The sequence below is a fragment of the Neopsephotus bourkii genome, unplaced genomic scaffold (assembly GCF_033783945.1).
Source record: "Neopsephotus bourkii isolate Nb327-2 ecotype Australia unplaced genomic scaffold, CSIRO-AGI_Nbou_v1 NB_533, whole genome shotgun sequence".
Classification (NCBI taxonomy): domain Eukaryota; kingdom Metazoa; phylum Chordata; class Aves; order Psittaciformes; family Psittacidae; genus Neopsephotus; species Neopsephotus bourkii.
In genome coordinates, this window is record NW_026901034.1 from 1,690,886 (window position 1) to 1,717,237 (window position 26,352).

Sequence of the window (26,352 nt, forward strand, 5' to 3'; positions counted from 1 at the left end):
AGGGGAAGTGTGTCTTAGGGAAAGAGTAGAGCATGTTTCTGAGCAGATGGCTTTTATTAGAAGGGGGATGGATTCTTATTTTTATGTTTTTCCCTGTCCTCAGCTTGTATTGAGAAAGTGATGCGGATGAAGCATTCTGCCTACACTCTGATAGCCTTTCAAAGAGGGTGTGAAAGCTAAAGTGAAAGCATTGCCCTGCAGCAGGTTTGGTGCTGTGACCAGCCCTGATGCAGTGACCCTGGTGCCTTATCCCAACCCCATCCCTCAGCCTTTATTTGAGCGCTATCCTTAGGTGCTCTCTTATCTCGCTGCTATCCAAATTGAAACGTTAGGAAAAAGGCAACTGAATGCTCATTTGCAACAGGTACCAATAGGTTTTATGGTTCAGATATGAACTGGATCTTTCCCAGAAGCTCTTCTCCTGTAGCTGAAAGTCAGAGGAATTCAGCTTTCAGTGGGAGGAGTTTCAGGCAGGAGGGTGAGCCGGCCATGGCTCTGTGTATGGGCAGGGAGAAGATTCTGGGGCAGTGTGGCTCTGTGCTCCTTTCCCTGGGCAGGACAGGGAGAGACAGTGTTAATGAAGATAGGCTGAAGACACTGCACAGCCCATGGAGGTGCTCAGGACCCTACCAGCTAGTGCTCTTTGCCTGGGGACCTCATGACTGCTGTTTAATTACCAGGTTTTTATTTGAGTGACCCACATCTTTGGCTGTCTCTTCCCTCTGGTTGTTTTTGTGCAGCTGTGTAAATCTGTAGGTCCCCAAGCTGTCCCTTCCACGTCTTTCTTTACAGCAGCTACTCTCTGGGTATGTCCTGTAACGCCCTCAGTCCCCAGTGTGTATCCAGAAACATCATCTGTAAAACTGCTCTGCTCTGCTTTGCTTTGTCACAGTCTTCAAGTTAGTTACTGGCCACCCTGGAGATCATGTGTACCACAGCAAAGGTAGACAGGGATGGAGGGTGTATGAGGGGATGCTTCTCCAAGCTTCAAGTTTCCTGGACTGACCAGGGGAGCTGGTCTCTTGCTTCTCATCCGCAGCCCCTGTGCTTGCTGCCTGTTTATCTGGAGGTGCTGCTACGCTGCTGCTAACTGCCTTTCACAAGCCTTAACAGAATGTGTGGCTGAGCAGGTCAGCTTTAAAGTTCTGTAGCTTTTGTATGGACAGGACCTCTCTCAATCCCTGGCAGCATCTAACCTCCCTTTGAGCATGCAAGAAACAGTTGCAGGGTGCACCTGTATACACTAAAACCTCAGGCAGGGCCAGCACTGATGTGGTGGTACCTTCTGGAATTGGATACAGGAGCTACACATTTTGAGCACAAGTTTGGGTTTGCAGCTGAGCGCTCATCCTGGCATTGCAGTGTCAGGGCTCTCTTTGGCGTCAGTGGGGAGGGAACCATTGATCCTGATGCTGTTTTGCTTTGCTTTGCTGCAGCCTGCTGTCCTCACCTGGCCATGTGTCAGCCCTAGCAGCATTGTCCTTGATGGGGACAGACACCATCCAGCTGGGCTGGGATGTGGGATGCTGCAAGCAGTGGAAACTGCTGTTTGTTTTCTCGCATGACTCTTATTAACTGGAATAATATTTTGTTTTGAGGTTTTAGTGCCCTGATGCAGGGGGGTGGAGGCAATGTGTTACAAGTACAGCCTTGCCATCACATCCATGTGGTGGCTTGTCGGATTCATCTGTGGGGAATACTTTAGCTGCACCATTCTGCTGGTAGGCTGCTAGAAATCTCTTTTGATGGCTTGCAGGGTAGAGAGTGGTTGTTGCAGCCATTCCCCATCTGCCAGCACTGGCATCAGTGTCCTTCAGGGATATTCGCTTCCCTGTCGTCAGGGATGCAAACCTGATCTCCTCAGAGCAGCCTTTGGCTCAGAACCAACACCAGCATCTCTGATTTTTCCATTGCTTACTACATATCCCTTGTGTGAAAAATATTCACAAACATAGGATGTTGAACCTCCATCTCTGCTTGATGTGGGACTAATAAGCCATGGCTTAGACTTAAAACCCCCAAATCAAAGCAAAACAACCAATCAAATCCCCATCAAAACGAGCACCAGCCCCGAGCTCAGTGCCCAGCAGGTTTGAATGTCTTTAGCACTCTCTCAAGTCAGGATTAAGGCTGCAGAGCACCACGGGTTGTTGTGCACACAGGATTGTTGTGGGGTTTGTGTGTGTTTCTGAAGCTGGGGACTCATCCTGCAAGGTTCTCGATGGCATGAGGCAGCTCTCACCACCTCTAAGTCCCTGTATAAAAGCTTTGCTGTGACACGGCTGTTGATGAGTTTCTGTGTGCATAGAGGTGATGTGAACTGAGCAGTACCAATCTGACATGGGTAGAGTGTTCTTAGTAACCGGGATTAGAAGTTTCTCTGTGTATTTACTTTTAAAAAGCAAGTGGGTTTTGCTGTGCCCAGATCCCGTGGTGGCACTGTGCACTCCTCTTGCTGCAGGGGGGTTTGTATTTGGTTGTTTCAGTCTGTTAGCTGCGCAGGAAAGCCCATGGAAGATGCCACTTCCTCCTCCACCCCATCTCCTTCAGCTTTTGTTTCCAGCTGTTCCCTGTTTTCCAGCCTCCCTCTCTTGCAGGAGCAGAGCATCTTCCTGATGCAATCAAAAATAGCTGAGGTTTTACACCCTTGCTTTCTCAAGTCTCATTTTTTTTTCCCTTTGCCCCTCACCTTCCTCTGGCAGTCCAGGCTCAACTTGGAAGGAGCAGCCATACAGAAGCATTATGTCATACTGGTTTCTATTTGATTGCAGAGAGAGAGGAGGAGAAGGAAGGAATCTCCCATGTGAAAATCTTCAGCTCCATTTTAGCAAAACGCTTTGCTGTGAATTGGGACTCACCTGAAAGAAAACTGCTCTCAGGTGTAGAGGGTTGTGGCTCAGGGCTAGGGCTCCATTAAAGAGATCTGTTTGCTTCTGCAATAGCTGTAGTAATAGTAAGGTTGCAACATCAGCTCCAAGATTGTTTTTTCCTATAGGGCCTCTGTTTGCTCATAGTGTTTTTACATAGTCAGAGCTTTTTAGCTTGTCTTCCTCTTTTCTACCTCCTCTTTGTCTCATTACCATCACCTCGTTGGGAAGCCAGCCAATATTATATCATTTTAAACCTTTGACAACTGTTCTCCTCTAAATACAACCCCCAAAGTGATTGATGCCCTTGTGTGCTGTGCAGTGCTGCAGCCATTACGATATCAGCATCAAATCTGGACAAAAATCCTCAAGTGATTCAAACAAAATAGTTGCCATTTAAACCATTAGTTGTTAGGGAAAAGGCAGGCAGAAGGGAACACTGAAAGGCTGCACATAACTGGCAGCTTAATAGAACTGGAGAATCAGGGCATGGTTTCAGCTGGAAGGGACCTTAAAGCCCATCCAGTTCCAAGCCCCTGCCATGGACAGGGACACCTTTCACTAGACCAGGTTGCTCCAAGCCCCATCCAACCTGGCCCTGAACACTGCCAGGGATGGGGCAGCCACAGCTTCTCTGGGCACCCTGTGCCAGCACCTCAGCACCCTCACAGGGAAGAACTTCTGCCTAAGATCTAATAGAGGTGCTGTGCATCTCTGGAATATTCTCATTTGTTTTTTACTTTCTTTCTAGTGATGACATTTTAACTTATTTCCCAGCCCAGTTTCTGAGCTCCAGGGCCTTTTTGGGGGTTTTATCAGATCGCTTTCCTTTCTTTGCAGGTGATTGCTCTCTGCGCGCACACACACACACACACAGAGGCTTGTACACAAAAACTGCCCTCTGTTCTGTTTCCTTCTGTACCAGTTATAACAGCATGGGCTATAGTCCCTTTGGCCCGTGGTTCTGGAGGCTGAGTGGACAAGAGACCTACTAGATGAAAAAAACTTCAACCAAATAAAACACTATTTTGCCTGTCCTTTGCCTGTCCACAATCTTCCATTGTCCCAAGAGCTATTATTTTTCTTATCTTCTCAAACTGCTGAAGTAACTGATGATAAAATCCGTAAGGACACAGTGTGCATGTCTGTGCTACAGCACAAGGAGGTGAAATGCAGCAGGGTTGATCTTACCTGACCCCAGAGCTGTATCTGTGCTGCTGCTATGCTGGCAAACATGTTTGCTGTGAAATGTCCCCTTAATTTGAGGCAACCTGGTGTTCTTGTAGGTGTCATCTGTATTACAAGGTTAAAATTCAGTGCTTTTGTCCTATTTTAAAGACTATTAATGCTGCCTTCCTGCTGGTAGCAGCAACAGTCATGCTTCAGGGTAGCTGGGGTGAGGTCTTTCCCCTGCAAAGCTCTAGGGCAGGAGGAGGAGAGGACTTAAACTACCTTTATAATTGCCTGGAAGGAGGATGGAGCCAGGAGGTGGCTGGTCTCTTCTCCCAAGGAACAAGTGAAAGGACAAGAGGCAATAGCCTCAAACTGCATCATGGGAAGTTTAGACTGGATATTGGGAACAATTTCTTCCCCAACGGGTGGTCCGGCATTGGAACAGGCTGTCCAGGGCAGTGGTGGAGTCACTGTCCCTGAAAGTGTTCAAGAAACGGTGTATATGAGGCCCTCAGTGACGTGGTTTTGTGGTGGCCTTGGCAGTGCTGGGGAATAGTTGGACTTGATGATCTTAAAGGTCTTTTCCAACCTTGTTGATTCTATTATTATATGACCTGGGAAGCTCCAATTTGGTCTGTTCATGGAGGGTTTCCAAACACGATTTTGGGCTGTTGAGAGCTGCTGTGAGCCAGCACACTTCATACAGCTGTGCTCGCCCTGCCAGCAGGTCCTTTAAGGGCAAGGAGGGACTGTTGAGTGGAGGCAGCACTATATTGTCGGTCAGGCCATGGAGATGTGGTTTTCTTGCTGAAAGCAGCACACCAAAATGGAAACCAGTGTTTAGAGCCATCCTGGTACTTCCAGTGTGGAGAGTTTTGTTTCAGACGTGGGGCTTGTGGTCGATGCAGTGAGATGAAATTCAAGAGCCAGTGAGATTCATGCTGAGTGGTGTCCCCGTAGGTGCTGCAGGAGCTTTCGAAGTACCCATGCTTGGTGGACCTTAATCCATCTACACCCAGCTGAAGTGCTGCAGCCTTTGTTCAGGGTGTTTGGATGTCTGGAGTCAGTCTGGAGACAACTCCATCATTGCTGGCCACTGTGTTCCAATGTCACCCTTGAAATGGCAAAACCTGGAGATGCTAAGTGGCCTTGAGCAGCGGGTGTTGATGGCAGGAGGGGCAGATGATGGGTGTCCCACTGATGGGAGACTGCTGCCATGTGTGTTGTGAGCCTCTACAGGATCCCAAGCAGGTGTGCACTGGAGAAGGCTTCAGTGATGATGCCATGAAGTTCTGATGCTCACAGAGCAGCATTTCACATGTATTAACCTGCACAGTGTTCAAAAGTGTAAATGTGGAGGGTTGACGGCTGCAAAGCCAGGATATTGATAGACATGTAGGGATAGGCAAAGGGGGAATGGCTTTAAGCTGACAGAGGTAGATTGAGATGAGCTCTTAGGCAGAAGTTCTTCCCTGTGAGGGTGGTGAGGCGCTGGCACAGGGTGCCCAGAGAAGCTGTGGCTGCCTCATCCCTGGCAGTGTTCAAGGCCAGGTTGGATGGGGCTTGGAGCCATCCAGGTGTCCCTGCCCATGGCAGGGGGGTGGTGCTTGAGGGATTTTAATGTCCCTTCCAACCCAAACCACTCCTTGTCTGAAATATCATAGCATCACATACTTGGATTTTTTTTTTATTTTTTTTTTTCTGAGTGTTGCTCTATTTTTTTCTCTCCAAGTGTATCTAGCTGTTTTTATGGTGATCCAGCAACAATGAAGATTGTTATGGTGCCCTCTGATTTTCCTCACAGGCTGTCTTTGTTTCTGCATGCAGCTGTATAGTTTTTATGGAGATCTGAACTGCGAAGTATGAAGAAACTCTTTTGTTTGTTCTCACTTGTGTGCATAAAATCATTCTTGATTTTCTTCTAAAGCACAAATCCACTTAACATCCCCCATTCTGTACTTACATTTGACTGTTTCTGTGGCTTCCTGGGTGTCTGCTGAAATTGTTCGAGCTTTAGGAACAGATTTGTTTCTGGCTTCAAATGCTGTTGTCATCCTTAAATGAGTGCAGAACAGAGTTCCTCTGTATGAGCACCATGTAGCTGCCGAAACACTGCTAGGCTGTGGGGCAGGCAGTAGACAAGGGAATTCTGCAAATCTGGGATTCCAAAAGGTCTCTTAATAAGTGTTTTGCTTTTGGCTGATTACAAAACCAAGCAGCAATTTATTTGTCTGAGATCCCCACCTATGAGCCCTCAGTTCTGGATTAAGATGTCTTGGGAACAAGCTGATGCAAGGCGGCTTTTTGTGACAGGCTTCCAGTCTAAACCAAAAGCACTTTCAATAAGGTGATTGTGAATAGCATCATACATTCTACTTAGAGAATCCCAGCCTGGTTTGAGTTGGAAGGGACATTAAAGCTCATCCAGTTCCAAGCCCCTGCCATGGGCAGGGACTCACCACCCTCACAGGGAAGAACTTCTGCCTAAGAGCTCATCTCAGTCTCCCCTCTGTCAGGTTAAAGCCATTCCCCCTTGGCCTGTTCCTACAGGCCCTTGTCCAAAGCCCCTCTCCAGCTTTCTTGTACCCCCTTTAGGCATTGGAGCTGCTCTAAGGTCTCCCCTTAAGGAGCCTTCTCTTCTCCAGGCTGAACCAGCCCAGCTCTCTCAGCCTGGCTCCAGAGCAGAGCTGCTCCAGCCCTCACAGCATCTCCATGGCCTCCTCTGGACTCACTCCAACAGTTCCATGTCCATCTTGTGTTGCTGCCCCAGAGCTGGATCAGGATTGTGAGGGGGGGGGGTCTCCCCAGACCACAGCAGCGGGGAGGAATTGCCTCTCTTGACCTGCTGCTCACATAGGGTACAAGTAGGTAGAGGAGAAGATGGAGGATATTTTCTGGGAGAAAATCTACACATTTTGGTAAGTTCTCATCATGGAAAGGCATTTGTTCGCTCTCTGTGTCTACATCTGTCTCTGGATGAGGAGCTTGGCAGTATGTTGGATGTATTGTGCAGAGCTGCCAAGTGCCCTAGCAGCTCCCTGGAGTTGGCAAGAGCTCTCATGATGTGCTTCATGTGCGGATGTGGCCTCCTGACTGTGTGTGGGGCTGGACTACTTGCTTCAGACCAGCTCCAACTCATCTGCTGCACAGTTAAACAGCTGGAAGCTCCTCATTACCTCCCTTTGAGCTGAGCAGCATGAGCAGGTTTTGTGTTTGCTGCTGTGGGCAGGAGGTGATGATGGCTTCAGCAGATAGCTTCTGGCTCCCCCGTCCTCCAGCCTGAACCCTGCAAGAGCAGCGTTGGTGTCTTACGTGCCTGGTAAGGACCAAGACCTCCTGATCCTGTTCCCAGGGCTCAGCTACAGCACAGGACAGGAGTGCAGTGGGAAAAACATGGGATTTCTGACCCTGAGCCCCAGCTCTGCAGGCAGGAGCTAGTACTGTTTTGCAGCAATGCTGTTTGGGAAACTTTCATCACCCTGAACAAAAAAGTAAAACTGCCAAGATAAATGTGAACAGCAAAAGACAGTGCCAGGCTGAACCCACCTTTGTTTTAAAGCATGTGTTTTGTTGACCCTGTTGGAGATAATCTGTTGTTTGTCTATCTAAAGAGCAGGTGATTGAATGAGTGACTCAAAGTGATGAGCTCATGTTTTGTTTGGAAGGGATTTTTTCTTGGCTTGCAGCTCTGAGCTAAATTGTTGCTGTTCATGTGCTGCTGTTCACACGTTTTAAGGTCAGATGACTTCATCAGTTGTTATGTGAATAGCGTGAGTTCGCTTTTGTCATCAGCTGGTGTTTGTGTGCACATACCACATGTTTTCTGAGCTATTTAGTATCATTTACAGATGATGGAGAAAATAACTTCTCCTCTAAGTTATATAGTAGGAGCTGCAGGGGGAGGTGGTTCTCTGGTGGTGTCTTCTATGTACAGATACCAGTGCCTGTGTCTTAAATTAATCAGGTTTTTTTTACAAGGACAATTAGACAATGGCCTGTAGGGACAGGACAAGGGGGAATGGCTTTAACCTGACAGAGGGGAGACTGAGATGAGCTCTTAGGCAGAAGTTCTTCCCTGTGAGGGTGCTGAGGCGCTGGCACAGGGTTCCCAGAGAAGCTGTGGCTGCCCCATCCCTGGCAGTGTTCAAGGCCAGGTTGGATGGGGCTTGGAGCAACCTCGTGTTGTGAAAGGTGTCCCTGCCCGTGACAGGGGCTTGGAACTGAATGGGCTTTAAGGTCCCTTCCAACCTAAACCAGTCTGGGATTCTTTGAGTCTGTGTGACTTGGCTGGTTGTTGCTTCTTCTGCACTCAGCAAGGATGGCATCATCCCCACTCACTTCTGTTTGGGGAAACTGTGGCACTTCAGCCCATTGGGCTCTCAGCTGTCACATGTGGGATGGTTCTGCTGCCCCATAGGAAACTGCTGTCAGTTTTCTTCATTAACTTGCCCCTGTGACAGCACTGGCCAGGTTCAGTTTGCCTCTGGTGCCATTGCTGACCACCCTCCCTGTGTGCATCACACGCTGCAGTCACTCTGGCTTTCCAAAGGAGCTGAGCACAAAGGGGCAAGACTTTCCATTTCAAACCCAGCCATGTGAGTCATGACTGAGGAAGGTCAGATTAACATCTGTGACACCCAGGGACTTGGGGGAATCAGTACTCATCTCTGCACGCTGCTTGGCTATTGCTGGCATTTGGGATAAATGAATTCCTGCACTTGCAGCTTTAGGATGAATTTACCAGAGCGCAGAAGGGCTCCAGTTGGGGAGCTGGTTGTACAGGCAGAAGCAGAGTCACTGTGCTGGGTTGTGCACAGGGTAATGAGTTGGGTTTTCCTCTTTTAGTCCAGCTGGAAGGTTTGCACAAGTCCTTTGGAGGGAGAGGGATGGATTTTCAGCAGCTCACATCTTACACACACACAAGCCACCTTACTTGATAACACACTTGCCTGCACATCCCCAGTAATGCTTTGAGAAACCGTGGCAGGCTAGGGAGCCTGAGTGATGTTCAGGCAGGCTCTGCCACCTTGCAAGAGGGGCTCTGAGGAGGGGACACCCTGCCCAGACCTCTCCTGAGGCTGGCTGGTAAGGGACCACCAGGCAGGTGATAGGGCTCTCATCCATAGTTTACATTCTCCAAAACTGTCGGAGTCGGTTGCAGTGTTCCCATTGGCATCCACAGCGCTGTCTGAACTGCTGGGAAAGGACCCATCTCTGCACAGTCATACCTCTTGCAGCCCTGCTGCTGAGAATCACAGAATCCCAGAATGGTTTGGGTTAGAAGGGACCTTGAAACTCACCCAGTTCCAGCCCCCTGCCATGGGCAGGGACACCTTCCGCTAGAGCAGGTTGCTCCAAGCTGCGTCCTGCCTGGCCTTCAACACTGCCAGGGATGGGGCAGCCACAGCTTCTCTGAGCAACCCATTCTAAGCTTCCCTGGAGATTCATTCTTGAAGTGTTCCTTTTGCAAAAGGGCAGAAACAAAATTACTTACAATCCATTGACCTACTCTAAAGTGTTTCATGGTGTTTTTCTCCTTCTGTGGCAGTGAAAACAATCGTTTGAGACCAGCTGCATACTGGATGGTTCTGGCTTCTGATTATTCCTTCTGTATTAACTAAGGATTGCCACAACATTTGGGTTACAACTTCATCACAGTTTGTCTGTGAAGTCCATCACGCTGACTGGAAGATGTTCCCAGTTAGAAAAACTATTTGGTTTGATACCTGCCTGGTTTATAATCATAGCCTGCCTTTAAACTGTGCAGTTAAGTTATTTGCCAGCTGCTCACCGAGCACTGCATCACTTTCTCCTGAGGATCTCTTGAATGCCAGGCAGCACCTCCAGCTCCTCATAGCTGCTTACTTGAGTTCATTGTGAAATCTCAGCAAGTTAAAGTTTTATGTGTATTCTCTATTGTTATAGTTTATTCCACCCCTGTGCTCTTCCTCTTCCAGCAGCTGCTGGTCAATGTGGCAAACCTTTAAGAAGACCTTTCAGGAACACCTTTTAAGAAGTTCTAGTCCTTTTTCTGGACCCAGCAGAGCATGAGCTTTAGGAAATCAGAAGGGTGGGGGAAAATCCAGCATTTTCAGTTAGACAGTTGTGGTGTGGTGGCTTTGGTTGTACTAATGACAGTCACAAATGAAGGTCTGTCACTGCTCATCAGCCCTCCTCTGAGGGCTCAAATGTCATTGATGTTACAAGAGTTGCAGCCACTCTGGCTTAATTGTGTCTATAGATGAAAGAACAAACTGCTAAAAAGCAGCATTATTCTGATAGGTAACAAAAATTGACTCGAGTTACCTTTTCATATTTATATAATGAATTAGTGAAGGATTGTCCTTGGCTCATCATCATTGTGCACCTCAGGTTGTGTCTGTTGAGCTTATACATTGCTTTGCAAATGGGTTGGTTGACTTCTTTGAATTATAAATTACTGAAGCCCAGTTTAATTTATGGCTTTTATGAAAGCTAAGGTGGCTTATGCAGACCATGTCTGTGAGCTGGGGGAACTGGTGATATTTTGAATGAAGTTCAAATAATATGCATTGGGTTTTCTTGTGGGTGGACTAACAGAAAGCAAGATGGTGGATTCCCAGCTCCCACAAGCACAAAACTCAGTTAAGAAATGAGGTGGCAAAAGCATCTTTGGCCAGGCTGATTCACACAAATTGTAAATGATTCTAAGTGGTACGTGGAGTGTCTCTGGGCAGGACAGTGAGCTTGTCTTAAAACTCTAGCAATGTTTCAGTCAGGAGTTGAAAGAGGTTTTTCCTTTGGGAGGAGATTTTTGAGCGTCACCTGGAATCTCTTCTGCCCCAGATTGGGAGTAAACTATGTTCTCCTAAAAGGCTCTGCAGCTGCAAACTGGAGGTGTTGCTGCTGCAGCCCAGCCTTCAAGGAAGATTGCGGGAAAAACCTGCTTTTAATGTGGGGTGAGTCCCTTCATTCCTTTGTCATGGTATGAGCCATAGTTGTACCTATTGGTATCTGTGTAGGAGCAGTGAAGTGTTAGATCATTAGAGCATCTCCAGAGGAGGACACCTGATCTTGTCCAATAACCCAAAATGTAGTATTGGCTCTAGCATCACACTGAGAGCTGGAACCTCTTCAACCCAGCTCCTAGAAGGCTGAAGGAGGAAAAAGGCTTGTAGTGCCCTTACTGCTGTAAGGTTTTGCTAAAATCAGCCTTTTTGAGGGGAGGTGACCTTCTGTCCCTGCCCAGGCATTAGGGCAGACTATTCTGAGAGTTGTCAACTGCAAAATTGTCTCCTTTCTCTAAAACAAAGACCTACACAAAGCCAAGAAGCTCCTTTGCTTACAGTAGTAAATACTGATAGAGCCTTGTTCGCTTGACCTATTTAAAGCCATTTTCTTGAGATACTAACTTGTTTAAAGGGAGAGCCCAAGAGTAGCATGAAGTATGTATCTCCCTTGGCTTTCTCCCTTTCCTAATGCCACTTCCAGGTCCCTACCTTGGCATCCTCTGTTGTGTTTTCATGCTGCTGCTCATGCAGATGCAGTTTGGGGGCTAGGCAGAGCCGCAGATTCCTAATAGGAAGGGAAACTGACAGCCTGATGCAAAGTAGTGTCAAGTGCTGGAAGGAAATGGTCCTTTTTTTTGGAGCAGTTTTACTTTTCCTGGTCACATCAGGTGTAACGTTTGGGTGAAAGTTCTAACCAAGCTAAGGTTGGGTGTGGGGTTTTACACCTCACAATGATGCAAAGTGTGATGTGCTCCCTATGAGTAATTTGGAAGAGGTCAGAGTTTCCTATAACACATTCTCTGGATTCCCATGGGAAAATGTCTTGGTTAGGTTTGGAACTGGAAAAAGACATTAAAGGTTTGGAATTCCGTGGAGTGTTGCCCAGGTGTGTGAAATGCGGCTCTGCAGAGGGGAATCGGGTGTCTAACATCAGGCTCAGTGACAGCAGATCCGTTTGCAGAGCACCCTATGCCAGGTCGAAACATGGGCTTGAGATGGCATCAGCTTGAGTAGGAGTCTAAAGCAGGGCTGGAAAACAAGCAGAGTTTTGCCAGAATGTTCAGCCTGAGACAACAGCCCAGACTTGTTTTCCAAGCTTCATTCATTTTGTTGCATCATGCCAGGTAGTGGTGTAGAAAGAGATGGGTTGGTATAAAGTAAGCTTTCAGCTGGCAGCCCAGAAAGCCAACCATATCCTGAGCTGCATCAAAAGGAGAGCGACCAGCAGGTCAAAGCAGGTGATCCTACTCCTCTACTCTGCTCTTGTGAAACCTCACTTGGAGTATTGTGTGCAGTTCTGGTGTCCTCAACATAAAAAGGACATGGAACTGTTGGAACAAGTCCAGAGGAGGGCCACGAGGATGATCAGGGGACTGGAGCACCTCCCATATGAAGATAGGCTGAGAAAGTTGGGACTGTTCAGCCTGGAGAAGAGAAGGCTGAGTGGAGACCTCATAGCAGCCTTCCAGTATCTGAAGGGGGCCTATAGGGATGCTGGGGAGGGACTCTTCATTAGGGACTGTAGTGATAGGACAAGGGGTAATGGGTTAAAACTTAAACAGGGAAAAGTTTAGGTTGGATATAAGGAGGAGGTTCCTTCCTGTTAGGGTGGTGAGGCACTGGAGCAGGTTGCCCAAGGAAGTTGTGAATGCTCCATCCCTGGCAGCGTTCAAGGCCAGGTTGGACGAGGCCTTGGGTGACATGGTTTAGTGTGAGGTGTCCCTGCTGATGGCAGGGAGTTGGAACTTGATGATCTTAAGGTCCTTTCTAACCCTAACTATTCTGTGATTCTATGATTATGCCTGTTTGCTTTCCCTGCAGTGCTACATGCCCTAGGGGCCAGGCAGGGCTGTGGAGATGGCTGCTGTTGGCCACTGACTGCTTTGTTGGTGCTGCCTGAGCCCCAGGAAATCGCATGGGGTTTGTAGCAGCACATCTCTTCTGAGGGATAAAAGCACTTCCTGGCAGAGGATGAATGTCAGTCTCACGATGTCAGTCTCGCAATGAGCTATGCTGCCAGCAAGCAGAGGTGATGCTCAGGTGGGAGAAACCACAGAAAAAACTACAGAAATGAAATGTTACAAACTTCCCTTTACTGGTATCTGGGCTGCTTGAAGTGAGGAGGCAGAGGCACAGCCCTGGTGCAGCACAGCCAGGGCTTGTTCTGCCAGCACTGTCACACTGTGCAGTGGTGGCTTGTAGTGGCTGCTGTGGCCCTGTGTCCCCAGCCATGCACCTCCTGCTTCCTCCAGCTCACATACCTACTCTTCTGAACATAAACATCACTGTGTAGAACATGAAGGCCTTCTGCTATGCCTCTTTATTTTCCCTGGGTGTCTTTGGAGTGAGGAGCAGTTGACTAGGAGGTCAGGAAGTTTTTCTGCTGGCTGCTTGCACAGGTCATGGTGTATTGTCATGCCCAAACAACAGAGTTGCTCTGTATGTGATGTAGTTACAGATGGGCATGGAAAAAATGGGCATTTAAAGCATTGCTGTGGTGACTGAACTGTGTACCTGTGATGGGGAAGCCTTGTTCCCAATGGGGATATAGGCTCCATGCTCACTGCCCAGCCTAATGAACGCATTTAAGAGGTAGAATCTAGCAGCATGTGCTTGAGCCCAGAACCTGCCGTGTGCTGGGCTGCACCTCCAGAGCGTGAGCAGCAGGTCAAGGGAGGGGATTCTCCCCCTCCTCTGCACTCTGGGGAGACCCCCCCTGCAGACCTTATCCAACTCTGGGGCAAGCAGCACAAGAGGGAAGTGGAGCCGTGGAGATGCTGCAAGGGCTGGAGCAGCTCTGCTCTGGAGCCAGGCTGAGAGAGCTGGGCTGGTTCAGCCTGGAGAAGAGAAGGCTCCTTAAGGGGAGACCTTAGAGCAGCTCCAGTGCCTAAAGGGGCTACAGGAAACCTGGAGAGGGGCTTTGGACAAGGGCCTTTAGGGACAGACAAGGGGAATGGCTTCAACCTGACAGAGGGGAGACTGAGATGAACTCTTAGGCAGAAGCTCTTCCCTGTGAGGAACAGTTTCGCCTGGAGGATAGTCTTGCATCTGAAACAGGGCAGTGGGCTTAGTTAGCTGCTTCCCTAACAGCCTGTGCTGGGAAATGATCCTGGCTCCGGAACTGGAGGGGGAGATGTGTGAATGCTCCCTCCTGCTTGCAGTGCAGGCTTGCTCCTACTGCTGTTCCCCAGCCCCGGGGGATAAGGTAGTTTATATTCTCCTGCAAATAAATACAGATCATTCACTTGTCTCCGGAGGAAGATAAAACATAAACTGTCTATTTTCTATGCTAACGCCCTAGAAATATTTGGAATTTAAGGTAATTATCTTTATTGCTTTTTATAGCACCCTGTGAAGGCTGAAATCGAATTTGTGTTTCACTAACAGGGAGCTCCTGGTGATGACTCAGAAAAATCCATTTGCTTTATTGACAAATGTGTATGTTTTGTTTTCAGGGCAGTATTCTCCTTCCAGGAACAGGGAAGTGTAGGTTGTAACACAGCTATGGGTTTTCATTAAGGATTCAAACTTGGATATCAGTTGGCAAGAGGAAAAATTAGAGTTGATCTAATCAGAGTGGAGCAGCTCTGCTTTATTAAAGATGATTCTAAATGAGGTTATCCTTTAGTGGGTGTGCAGTGATGGTGCACATTGCTTTGTTTAAGCAGCTGCAGTGCTCTTGAAGATTCTTAACTGGAGCTTGCAGAGAAGATGCTTTTCCTGGACTCCTGGTGCCTTGTGGCCATTTCTGAGCCCAGGTTTTAAGCAAGGAGGTGGGAGGTTGCTCGCAGTTTGTAACAAACTCTTTGCGTAGCCGAAGATGTTGGGAACCCCTTGTGCAAATGAGCTGCCTGTCAACACAGCCTGTGCTGTGGTTTGGAGGGTCTGATGCTGCTCTCGTACTGTGGCTCTATGAGAAGCCATTGTCCCGCTGCCTTCTTAGCCATGATGAAGGGGAGTGCTTTCTGCATTGATTGACTCTGTATAATACCCAACCAAGAGCTGCTCACAAGAAGAACCTCTGCTCTGCAGCTAGGCTGAGAGAGCTGGGCTTGTCCTCTTCAGGCACTGGGAGCTGCTCTAAGGTCTCCCCAGAGCCTACTCTTGGTTCCGGGAAGACCTTAGAGCATCTCCCAGTGCCTAAAGGGGCTACAAGAAAGCTGGAGAGGGGCTTTGGGCAAGGGCCTGTAGGGACAGGACAAGGGGGAATGGCTTTAACCTGACAGAGGGGAGACTGAGATGAGCTCTTAGGCAGAAGCTCTTCCCTGTGAGGGTGCTGAGGCACTGGCACAGGGTGCCCAGAGAAGCTGTGGCTGCCCCATCCCTGGCAGTGTTCAAGGCCAGGTTGGATGGGGCTTGGAGCAACCTGGTCTGGTGGAAGGTGTCCCTGCCCACGGCAGGGGGTTGGAACTCGATGCGCTTTAAGGTCCCTTCTAGCCCAAACCAGTCTGGGATTCTATGAAGAAACAGCATAGGCTTTCAGTTCTCCCACCTCCCAGAATGTCCTTTGACTCTTTCAGGCAGTGATGTTTGTTGAGATGGTGGCTCTGCAGGCTGATTTTGAAGTTGTGCTTCTAAATTGTTGGTTGGCTCACATAATCTCCCTTCCCCCCACCAAAAAAAAATAGTCTGCAATTTAACACTGTCCCTTTGGATACTGCTACAGATCTCCTATAGCTCAAGTCCTGAGAGATTTTATCTAACAATGGAGAAGTAAGAAGTAATCTAGGGTCTAACTGTATTTTTAGGAAGGAGGGATAGAGCTCCAGAAGAGTAGTCTTTGTCTTGAAGCAGAGCTCTATTTCTGTCAAGTGTCTGTAGCCCTTCCCAAACACACAATAGAGAAAGGGGGAGAAAACATCACTTTCTGTAAACATGGAATGATGGATATGGATGGACCTACTCAGTGTTTGCTCAGCTTTTTATTGGTTTCCTTTCAGGAATTGACTACAAGACCACTACTATCTTGTTGGACGGCAGAAGGGTCAAGCTGGAACTCTGGTGAGTGTTTCTGAGCTGCTTTGGCTTCAAAGTCAGAGGCTATGGTGTTGCTATGGGATGTTGAGCTGAGCTGCAGAAAGCTCAGAACATCCTCAGGTGTGCAGTGAGGCTTGCTAGCTGCTTCCACCAGCGAGTTACATGAGCAAACAAGACCTCCTTCCATTGATAGAGGAGCACAGACTTCATGCTTTTCTTCGGAATAGTCCATTTGCAGTCTTTCTCCAACATGTTCCCATACAGCTGTCAATCATTAAGGGAATGGTACTGTTTCAGAAGCAGTACTGGATTCTCTTGAAGTCCTAGGATAGAGAAATATAGACAAGAGAAGGACAAAAAAAACAACAAGTGAAACCCTTAGTTCCTCCAGACCTGGATGTTTCTCAGCAACTTCAGTATTAAACTAAAAAGCAGTGACTAGACCTCACAGTTCATGTCAGAGTATGGCAAAGCCCTGGAGAGCAGGATTTACCAGAGTGACCTGACACTGGGATGGAGGTGGGAGGATGCTGCATAGGAGGGGTAACACCCCTGCCTTATCTGTGGGCACCGGAGGGAGAGCTGGAGTCCTTCTGGCAGAGCACTGTCTGAGATTTAACCTGCTGAGAAGCTGACACAGCAGTTCTGGAGCTGGAAGAGGAAGGATGGGGAGCCTGCCCCTGTTGTGGGTTTCACTTGGTCTGCTAGGGAATGACACAGGCCCTAAACCGTGAAGTTAAATAGTCCTTTTACCAGTGCTTGTATCAAGTAACAGGAACACTAGGGATCTGTGTGAATCATTCAGTAGGAATGAACACCATGGTCTCAGCCTTAGCTGAGAGAGGTGAGGCTGGGTATAGTATTATGGTTTAATTATATCCCTGCTCTCTGGAGCTGAATGGCCTCATTTTTCTTACAAAAGAGCAGAAGCAGGTAATTTATCTCTTCTAGCTTATATGTTTATGTGTGTCACTTAGATTCTTTTTCTCTCTCCTGTAAGATCACAGAAGATGTCTTTTTTAACATTTCAGCCCCAAGTGTGTGGTTACTGCTTCCCTCTTGAAACTTTCTTTTTATACTGTTAATACAATCTTTCATCATTACTTTCCTTGTGCAACCCAACATTTGATTGTCAGGGAGAAGGAGATGTAAGCACAGACTGTGAGATTGATATCTAGAACCAATAATGTGATAACTGAGAGCTTTAGATCTGAAAGAATGACTGCCCTGAAGTTGGGATCAGGGCCTTTTTCATATAGCTGGTGCAGATTTGGAGCTGAGGGATTCGTTAGGCTTCTCAGTGGCCATTAGTGTGTTTTTTTTAATATCTATTCCTGTCCAGTGAATAGATATGACAAACATCAGAATGTGTCTTGGATTACCCTGATGCATTTCCGTATATAGAGGTTAAGTCAGTGTGCTGGGCCCTGCCTTACTGTCCAGATGTTCCTGCAGGCACTGGGAGGTGCAGATGTTGTAGTCAGACCTATTTACCGTGTCAAGACCTGCAGTCAGTACAAAGGATAGTAACTGAACAGCCCCTTACTGTCAAAGTGGGCTAGAAGTGCTGTTCCCTAGTCCTGTTCCTAAGCTCTCTGCAGGGTGTGTGTGACCATATCTGTTGGAGATCTGGGTATAGAGATACTTCCTTTCACTTTTTGTTAATACGTGCTTCGAAAAATAAGTGGAACTAGATAGTGCAAGACAATTTAATCAGGAAAACCTTCACTTTAACCTAAGAGAGGGGAGATTGAGATGAGCTCTTAGGCAGAAGTTCTTCCCTGTGAGGGTGTGGAGGCACTGTCACAGGGTGCCCAGAGAAGCTGTGGCTGCCCCATCCCTCGCAGTGCTCAGGCCAGGTTGGACAGGGCTTGGAGCAACCTGGTCTGGTGGAAGGTGTCCCTGCCCATGGCAGGGGGTTGGAACTGGAGGAGCTTTAAGGTCCCACTAACCCAAACCAGTCTGGAATTCTATGAATTTCTCCTGTCTAGAAGGAGTTATGTTCATTTTATTCTAGGTTCTAGAAGTTCTAGAATCTATGTTCTGGAAGTTATGTTCATTTCATTCTATGTTAGCTGTTCTTCACAGCTGGGAGAGGCCTACAGTCTCAGACTTGAAACTCCCATGGACTGTAGGGAAATAGAGAAAACCGTTTGCCCAAGGGATCAGAATGACTTGTATCCTCATATATTATAAGGTAGTGCTGAAGCTGAGTTGTTTTGGTTTATACCTTCTCCATGGGAAGCATGGTGACATCGAGGACCTCTGGAGCATGTCTGACTATAACCAAAGGTGGTGATAAACCCACTGGTTCTTCCTCTAAAGCACCATGCGGAGCAGTTTGGGTACCATGTGTGTTCTACAGATTTTTTTAAGATCAACACTGAGATTTTGTTTCTTTTTTTTTCAAGTCCAACAGGAGATGTGCAGTTTGGGATTTGGCTCTCCAAATTTCATAACTGTAACTTTCTTTGTTGCAGGGACACATCAGGGCAAGGAAGATTTTGCACCATTTTCAGATCCTACTCTAGAGGAGCCCAGGTAAGTGCTGCTCTGTGCACTTGCTTTTTCCTTAGGCTGTAAAAATCTTTCATGCTGTAGTGAAGAGCTCTGAAGACGAACATGTCAAGCATCAAAAGAATGGGATCTGTAAATGCCAAGGGACACTGCATGTGATCTTGCTGCCTGGAATTCTCTCTTTGTGAAATAGTGGGAGAGAGGAGAGGAAATGACTTCCCTAGACTCCTACAGGAAAGGGTTGTTACAGACTGTATTCAGTGTTAGTTTCTAGAGAGGAGCTGAGGAGCTGGAATTATAGAGGACAAGGCAATTGGAGCTCTAGATCTGCCTTAGCTTTAATGTGGGAGCTCATGCTTTCTGAGGTTTGTCAAATTAGTTTAAACACGACACTGGCTTTCCCAGTGGAGTTCTTCCAGCCTGTGTTGCCTTCGAGTCAGTTCCAAAAATAGAGTGGCTCCTACTGGCGTGTTTGGTGCAGACTTGAAACTAGAGCAGCTCAATTGTGAAGTATGTGCCTTACAGCATGAGAGGGAGCATTACATGTTGAGTTTCTCCTTTGGGCCCTGCTCCAGAATAGCATCTAGATTCTGAACAGCAGAATCTTGTCATCCTTTGAAAATCTGCTCTTAGGTCATAGTGCTTTCTTACAGTTTAATGTCATCCTCTTAGTAAGGATCCCTGCAGGATAAAGTCTCCATAAGTTAAATGAACTACTGTATTTTCCCTTTTGTTTCCAAATGTGAAAACTTTGGAGCAAATTCCTGCTCTCTTAGCTGCTACGAGTCAGAAGCTATATAACAGCCTGCTGACTGCCAGTGTCCTAGTGGATTCCCAGCCTTTTGGAAACTTTGCCACACCTATTCAAGCTCTTGTCACTATTGCTCTTGGGTTTTTGCTCTTTGTAGCTGTGGACCTTTGCTTTGCCAGCTGACAAAATGCATCCTGCTCCCTTAAGGGTTTGTGCAAATTCCCTTGTGCCATAAACATGAGAGCACTTCATCTGGGATAGGCTGTTCATATCTCCTCCAGTGTATCCATTGTTCTTGTTTGTGCACATCTCTGGTGGCGTGGGTGCCTTGAGGCTGCTCCTTTGAAGTAGAGGACAATTTCCTGGTGCTTGCAGAGGTGCAGGACCAGGAGTGTTGGAGCGTTCTTTCTGCAGTGGGAGCGTATAGGACCTCCCATTTGCATGCTCGGTCCCTTGTGTGAGTTTAAGCTTCCCTCTGCCTTTACTACATTTCAGAAAAATCTAGAGCTCCAATCCTAATATAAGCTGTGTCCCTTCCCCTCTCAGTGAGAAATGAACAGAATTGGTCAGTGGGGTTTTCTGATGACCACAAAGCTTTTGTCAGTCTTCTTCTGAGACCTGTATCAGATGCCCAGGTCAAACTGGCTTCCCAACTGCTGTGTCCAGAAATATCATTTGAGAGCTCTTATCACTTGAGAGCAGTGTTCAAGGCCAGGTTGAATGGGACTTGAAGCAACCTGGTCTAGTGGAATATGTTCCTGTCTGTGGCAGCGGGTTGGCACTGAATGAGCATTAAGGTCCCTTCCAACCTAAACCAGTGTTTGACTCTATGAATATTAGCAAACCTTGCCTGGTCCATCTTGCCTGCTTGCCTTTCCCAAAGGGTCTGAGAGATGTTCTTAATAACCTTCCTCAGCCAGGCAGAAGGACCTGTAACCCAGATACTTTACAGCTGAATGCTGGAGGATGGAGCTTGCTTGCACAGTTAGGTGTAGATTATGCCTTTCCCTCAAAGCCTGCATTCTGTTTGTTAAACAGATGTCTTTTCCAAAGCACCGCTGTGATGCCTTAATCATGATTTTTTCCAAAACTGTCAACCTTTGCTTTTAAAACCAACAAAATAGCCCTAAACAGCAAGCAGGAGGAGGGGGAGTTCCTAAGTTAAATGTCTCCACTGCCCTCTGAAAGTATTCATGAAATGAGCACAGTGATAAGTGAGTGCTTCTTAGAATCATAGAATAGTTAGGGTTGGAAAGGACCTTAAGATCATCGAGTTCCAACCCCCTGCCATGCAGCGACACCTTCCACTAGACCAGGTTGCTCCAAGCCCCGTCCAACCTGGCCTTGAACACTGCCAGGGATGGGGCAGCCACAGCTTCTCTGGACACCCTGTGCCAGCGCCTCAGCACCCTCACAGGGAAGAGCTGCTGCCTTATATTTAACCTGAACTTTCCCTGTTTAAGTTTGAACCCATCACCCCTTGTCCTGTTGCTACAGTCCCTGATGAAGACTCCTTCTCTGGCATCCAAAGCCTCTTGGGGCTAATGACCAGGGTCCTTGTACTGTCTTCTTCAGGTGGGTGGGTAAAATGTTTCAGCACCAAGTGACTGGCTCCCATATGGTGATACAGCAATATTCCTCTGTTAGCAGGAACACAGATACTGTCTCTCTTCAATAACTCACCACATCTTTCAGTGGATGAGGACAGTGTCATAATTTAAACTCTCCATGGTTAAGCAAAGCCAGAGGACTGTTTGTTTTGCATATCAAATGACTTTGTGACTGCAGGAATGGAGTCCAACACCTCCAGTTATTTTCAGTGTGCAGTAGCTAACTTCTGGCACAGCATTACCATAAAGACAGCTTAACCCAGTGTGATGTCAGGGGAAAGGAGATAAAATGCTCCTGAGTTCTCTTATTTTTTCAAGATGTATTTAATGCTGCTTGCTCACTTCTTTGCTTCAGCTGTCTGCCTTCCTGTCTGCTGTCTTGGTGTCATCAGGCGTCAAGACTTCTGTAGGGAACCTGATGCAAATCCAGTTGGAGGCAAGAGAAGTGGCTTTTTTTCTTTTTTTTCTTTTTTTTTTTTTTTTAACCTAACAACCCAAAACCTCAGAAAGAATAAATATTGCAGAGAAGAGAGGTGCCAGGGTGGGAAAAGCTCTGTTTAATGTGAGGTAGTTGTACAAGAATGGCTTGGTATCAGCTGGCCATGAGCACCTTCACACTGAAATTAGCAGAAGGTTCTCACTGCGTACAGGACTGAGACTCTGAACTTAAGGAGCACAAGGGGAGCTTGAAGAAAGTGTTTCCAAAGAGAAGTTTGGCAGATTAGCTGTGAGAGGAGGAGGCCTCAGCATCCTGCAGCCCTTACCGGGTGGCTGAGAGCAGGGTGCTTCTCTCAGAGTAGCCAATGCTTAAGAGAATACCTGGTAGGAAAAGTGCCTTCAAGTAAGGGAAGCACGCTTGACTTGCACATATATTGTTTCTCAAGTGTAATGTTGAAAATTGAACCTTCTTAAGTAAACCCTGATGAGGTTGGGACATGGAAAAAGAGTCACCAGGCAGGGACCAGACCTTCTTGGGAGTTCTCCTTTACCCCCAGCACAGCCTCATGCATTGCTCAATCTGGACTTCAGGCTCATCCCTCCCCAGTGAACAGGCTCTTCTTGAGCACCTCAATGCCTTCCCCAGTGTAGACTCCACACCACTTGCCTGGCTGCATGTTGCTTTCATGTTCAGCAGAAACATCTTCCTCTTGAAAACAGCCAAAGTTAAACAGCTTTACTGCCCTGGATGAGCTGGCTTCAAATGAGGATCGGTCCCTTCTTTCAGCCATGTTTGCCTCAGGTTTTGCTGTGAGGATCACAGATGTGTCCTGCCTTCCCTTCCAGCCCTGCCTGGCTGATCTCATCACATGAAGGGTACGATGAGCTCTTTGGCTCAAAGGTGGGGGCTTGTGGTGTACTGGAGTGCCTGGGACCATCCTCCTTTTCTCTTCTTGTTTCCCTGGGGTTTAAGTTGCTGCTTTCTTACCACAACTGCTTTCATGATCCCTTTCCTCTTAGTGTCTGCTGGGACAGCAGGTCCTCACCCCATTGCTTCAGGCTCTCACTTTGGGGCAAGAGAGGAGCAATTGTGTTTGGGATAGCAGAGCACTGGGTCTCTAGGCACTGGTAGAGTGCAGGACATGTGGTAATTGCAGAGTCAGGGAGGGTGAAGATGGAAACCCAGTAGTGTTGCCACCTGCAGAGTAAACTGAAGGAGTCTGGAGCTTGCTGTGTTGCAGAAGAATTTTTGTATTCATTGTCACAGTGCAGGGTACAGTGAAGGGTATTTAGTGGTGCTTGAAGGTGCTTCAGGAATCTTTGTTTGCTCTTGGACTTTTGCTCTTTGGCTTCTGCTTGGCTTTAAGGTCTCTATCACACCAACAGCAGAGCTGGCTGCTGATCTGAACTGTTGGTGCAGCTGTGGCTCTTCTGGTTGCTGTGAGCAAATACAAGCTATTCCAAGTAATCACAGAGGGGAGAAAGAGATGTGGTGGTACTTTCTGATCCAGCAAGGAAGAAGCAGTGCTAGAATCATTCCTGATGTCCTCATGTGCCAGTGATTTAAACAGTTTCTGCATATGTGTCTTGCCAGCTCTTCCCAGATAGTGTGAAGGTCCTTTGTGAATAGATTCAAGTGATCTACAGGAATCATTGAAATACACCCTATCTTAGAGCTAAGCTGCAGGAGTAGTGAATATTGTTGAGTTCTGCTTAAGCAGGTGATGTGAGTAGCTGCTGTTTGTCCTGCTCAGGGCTTTTAGTATCCAGGAAGGTGGTGGCTTTCCTGGCAGCTCAGCAGACTCTTGAGATGTAGGCTCTGCTCTACTTGAAGGCTTTAGTGGTTGATACCTTACCTGGCTCAGGTTGTGCAGCTGTTGGAGGAGCCTTCCCTGCATACCAGAATGGTTGTCAAAAGCTCAGTGCTAAATAACACCCCCTCCAATGTGTTAGCCCACTGGGATATGGTTTGGCAGCAGGATGTAATTGCCCATGAGCCAAGGCCTGATGTGCCAGCTGGAAAGCCCTGAACAAGCATCGCTCTGAAAGAGCAGGCAGGAGAGACAAAGTGTTCTGGTTGCTGTCAGTGCTGGATCTTGTTTATGGTTTATCTCATCATGTGGGTCAGAGAAATCCAGTCTGAGGGGGTCTGACAGGCTTCTTCAGCAATAACTTTTTTCCATCAATGGAGAATACCAGTGAGTGACACTTTCCTGGCCACCCTGGCATCTGCTGTCATTGAGCTCAGGTCTCTGGCAGTCGCCTGAGTCCTTGCTTGCTCCCAGCAGTGTTCTTGTGTGCTTGTGCAAGCTGCTGGAGATAAAGCTCCTAAAGCATCTGAGAAGCCTTTTTGGAGAAGCCTGCTTTGCACTGATGGGTGAGCATGCTGCTTGTCGCTTACCTTAAAAAAATTCATGCTTGTAAGCCTGGTCTAAACCTGCACCAAGCAGATAGAGCTGGTGCTTCCCACACATACCTTGATTGTGTGGGCAGATCTTTTTGTAAGCTCCTGCTGAAAGCAAGTTTGGTTTTTGGCAGAATAAGCATCCACGTGTGCTGCTGGACACAATGACACTGGCTGCCAGTATCAAAATGAATCTCCTCAGACTCAGTCTTGCCATGATGATTGGACGTTAAGCAGAAGTTCTTCCCTGTGAGGGTGCTGAGGCGCTGGCACAGGGTGCCCAGAGAAGCTGTGGCTGCCCCATCCCTGGCAGTGTTCAAGGCCAGGTTGGATGGGGCTTGGAGCAACCTGGTCTGGTGGAAGGTGTCCCTGCCCATGGCCGGGGGTTGGAACTGGATGAGCTTTAAGGTCCCTTCTAGCTCTACCCATTCTATGATTCTGTGATCTCTTCGTGTTTCTTGTTCACTTCATACATGTGGGAATTCCTGTTGCTGGCGTGCTTGGGGCCATGCTTGATCCCAGTAGTGTGGAAATGAAGTTTGAAAATCCAATTGTGAAAAGACCTGAAACAGGCCTGGGGACAAGTCTAGTCAGTCTACCTCCCACAGAGGCCTATAGGCAGGTTGAGGAGATAAAGAAGGCTGTTGGAGGGTTGGTGAGGAGTCTGCAATACCCTTGATCTGAGAACCTGAGTGTGCAGCTTCTCACTTCCTGCTGGTGAAACCCAGGGTACATAATGCTTACAAAGGTGCTTTGTGAAGCTTGGAACTGAGAGGTATGGAGATGCTAAGGTGTTGACAGCCATATAGGCACTGAAAGAATAATTTTGGCTGCAAATGGAACCTGTTAATTTGTCTAGCTGAGGAAATTAAAATTCTGTGCACATTATTCCAAAGGAGACTTTGCAAAACCTGAAAAAAACCCAACAGATCTTACTTGGAGCTGTCTGCAGTGATGGAGCCAGCTCCCTCTCCATGTGCACATCTGTGCTGTTCTCTCTAGGGGAGAAAATGGTCATAACAGTGTATCTGGGATGTGTGCTCTGGAAACGTGATGTCTGGAGCATGCCAGCACTATGTGGAAGATGTATGAGGTTATCTGGCATCACCAGGAGCTGTTTTTAAGACAGCTTCCTCTGTCTTCTGGGCAGTTACAGTAAAGCTGGTCTAATACCTGTGCTGGGGAGGATGAGGACAGCAGCAAGGCATTAGACAACTTGGCCATGGAATCTTCCGACCTTTGGGAAGCTTTCCTTGACAATCTTGACCCTAAATGCGTGTGCATGGGGCTGTGTTATGACTTGGAGGGTAAGCTGGCAGACAGCGAGCTCCTCAAGTCGTGGTCTTGACCTTGCATCCTGCTTCTGAGAACCTTGGGCTGGGGTTTTGCTGGTGTTTTATCCTTCTTCCTATTTAAAGAAGATCCAGGCAGCAGCTGCCAGCAAGCTTAAAAGCTGTCTCCTCCTAGAGCACATTTCTGTCAGAAGCAGTCTTCACCACCTAGGCAGTGGGTCTGTTTCTCTTGGCTAAAGGAACTTGCCAGTCCAGAACTGAGATAAGTAGAGTTTATTTCACTTCCTGGCTGTTTGTCTTGGAAGGGGATCACCACACCTTTTGCTTTGTTATTTCCTGACTCTCATTCATTCATATGTGCAGCCTTGGAACCTGGAAGTCAAAATAAATACTACAACAATTGAAAGAGAGCTCAGAGTCTCTCTTTTTTTTCCTTTTTCTCCTCCTAAAATGGGCTGTATCCTGGTAGTTGGTATTTCACAATTGGGTTCTTGGTTTGTGGAGTTTTTTAATTCTGAAAAATCACTACTTCTTATTTTTTCCTATCTAAGCTTAGGAGAAACTGATTCTCTTCTCCAAAACAAACCCAACCTCCCATGCCTTTTGTATTTTGACTGACTAGAAATGACAGAGCAAAAAATTCTGGACTCCAGGCATGAGCTCCAGGCTTTTCTTGGAGGAAACTGAAGATGCATCTGCTCTGCCCACACCACAGATACTACTGCAGTTATGAGAACTCACTGTCAGGGTGCTCAGAACAACCTCAAACCCAAACTTTGAAGGGCTGGCTCTTCAGAGATGAAAGCCAGACCACCAGGTATGGCTTGCCTCTTGTACCCTCCCCCTTTCCCCAATTTTTTGTATATTTGAGCCTTTGTGCACATGGTACAAGTGCAGATGCAGAGGTGTTGGGAGAGCCAGCAAGGACAGAAGCAAGCTCTGCCTGGAGAGCAGCTGCCCTGGATGCATAAAACCTCAGAATCAGAATTGTTCTGACCCAGACTTTTCAGAACAGTAACACTTGGGCAGGCTTTGTGAGAGCTGCTTGTTCTGAAAGAGCTGTGAGAAAGGCAAACAATGTCCAGGCACACCCAGTGTGTTCAGGGAAAGGCTGCTTTTCCAGTCATGGGGAGCAATTTCAAGTGCTAGCTCAAGACGTGACTTTATTAGGAGGGTTCGAGTGCCTTTGTGGCTCGTATGTCCTGGTAATTATTATTCTTGTGTGCTCCAGATCTCATGCTGATGATTATTTTTTCATAAACCTGAGGTATATCACGTGCCTGGTTCTATACAGGCTTCCGCCAGGTCATCACTGGCTTTGGCAGCAGCGTTGG

The 26,352-nt window shown here is 47.5% G+C and overlaps 2 protein-coding genes across 2 annotated transcripts in view; both read left to right on the forward strand.

Annotated features, from left to right (window-relative positions):
• MCRIP2 (MAPK regulated corepressor interacting protein 2) overlaps nucleotides 1–26,352 on the forward strand; it is a 148,967-nt gene that overhangs the window by 99,958 nt on the left and 22,657 nt on the right. The window lies entirely within an intron of this gene.
• RAB40C (RAB40C, member RAS oncogene family) overlaps nucleotides 1–26,352 on the forward strand; it is a 38,267-nt gene that overhangs the window by 4,179 nt on the left and 7,736 nt on the right. The window contains exons 2-3 of the mRNA XM_061350813.1: nucleotides 15,970–16,030; nucleotides 18,487–18,547. Of these exons, the coding sequence (XP_061206797.1) occupies nucleotides 15,970–16,030; nucleotides 18,487–18,547 (122 nt within the window). The remainder of the gene's footprint in view (nucleotides 1–15,969; nucleotides 16,031–18,486; nucleotides 18,548–26,352) is intronic.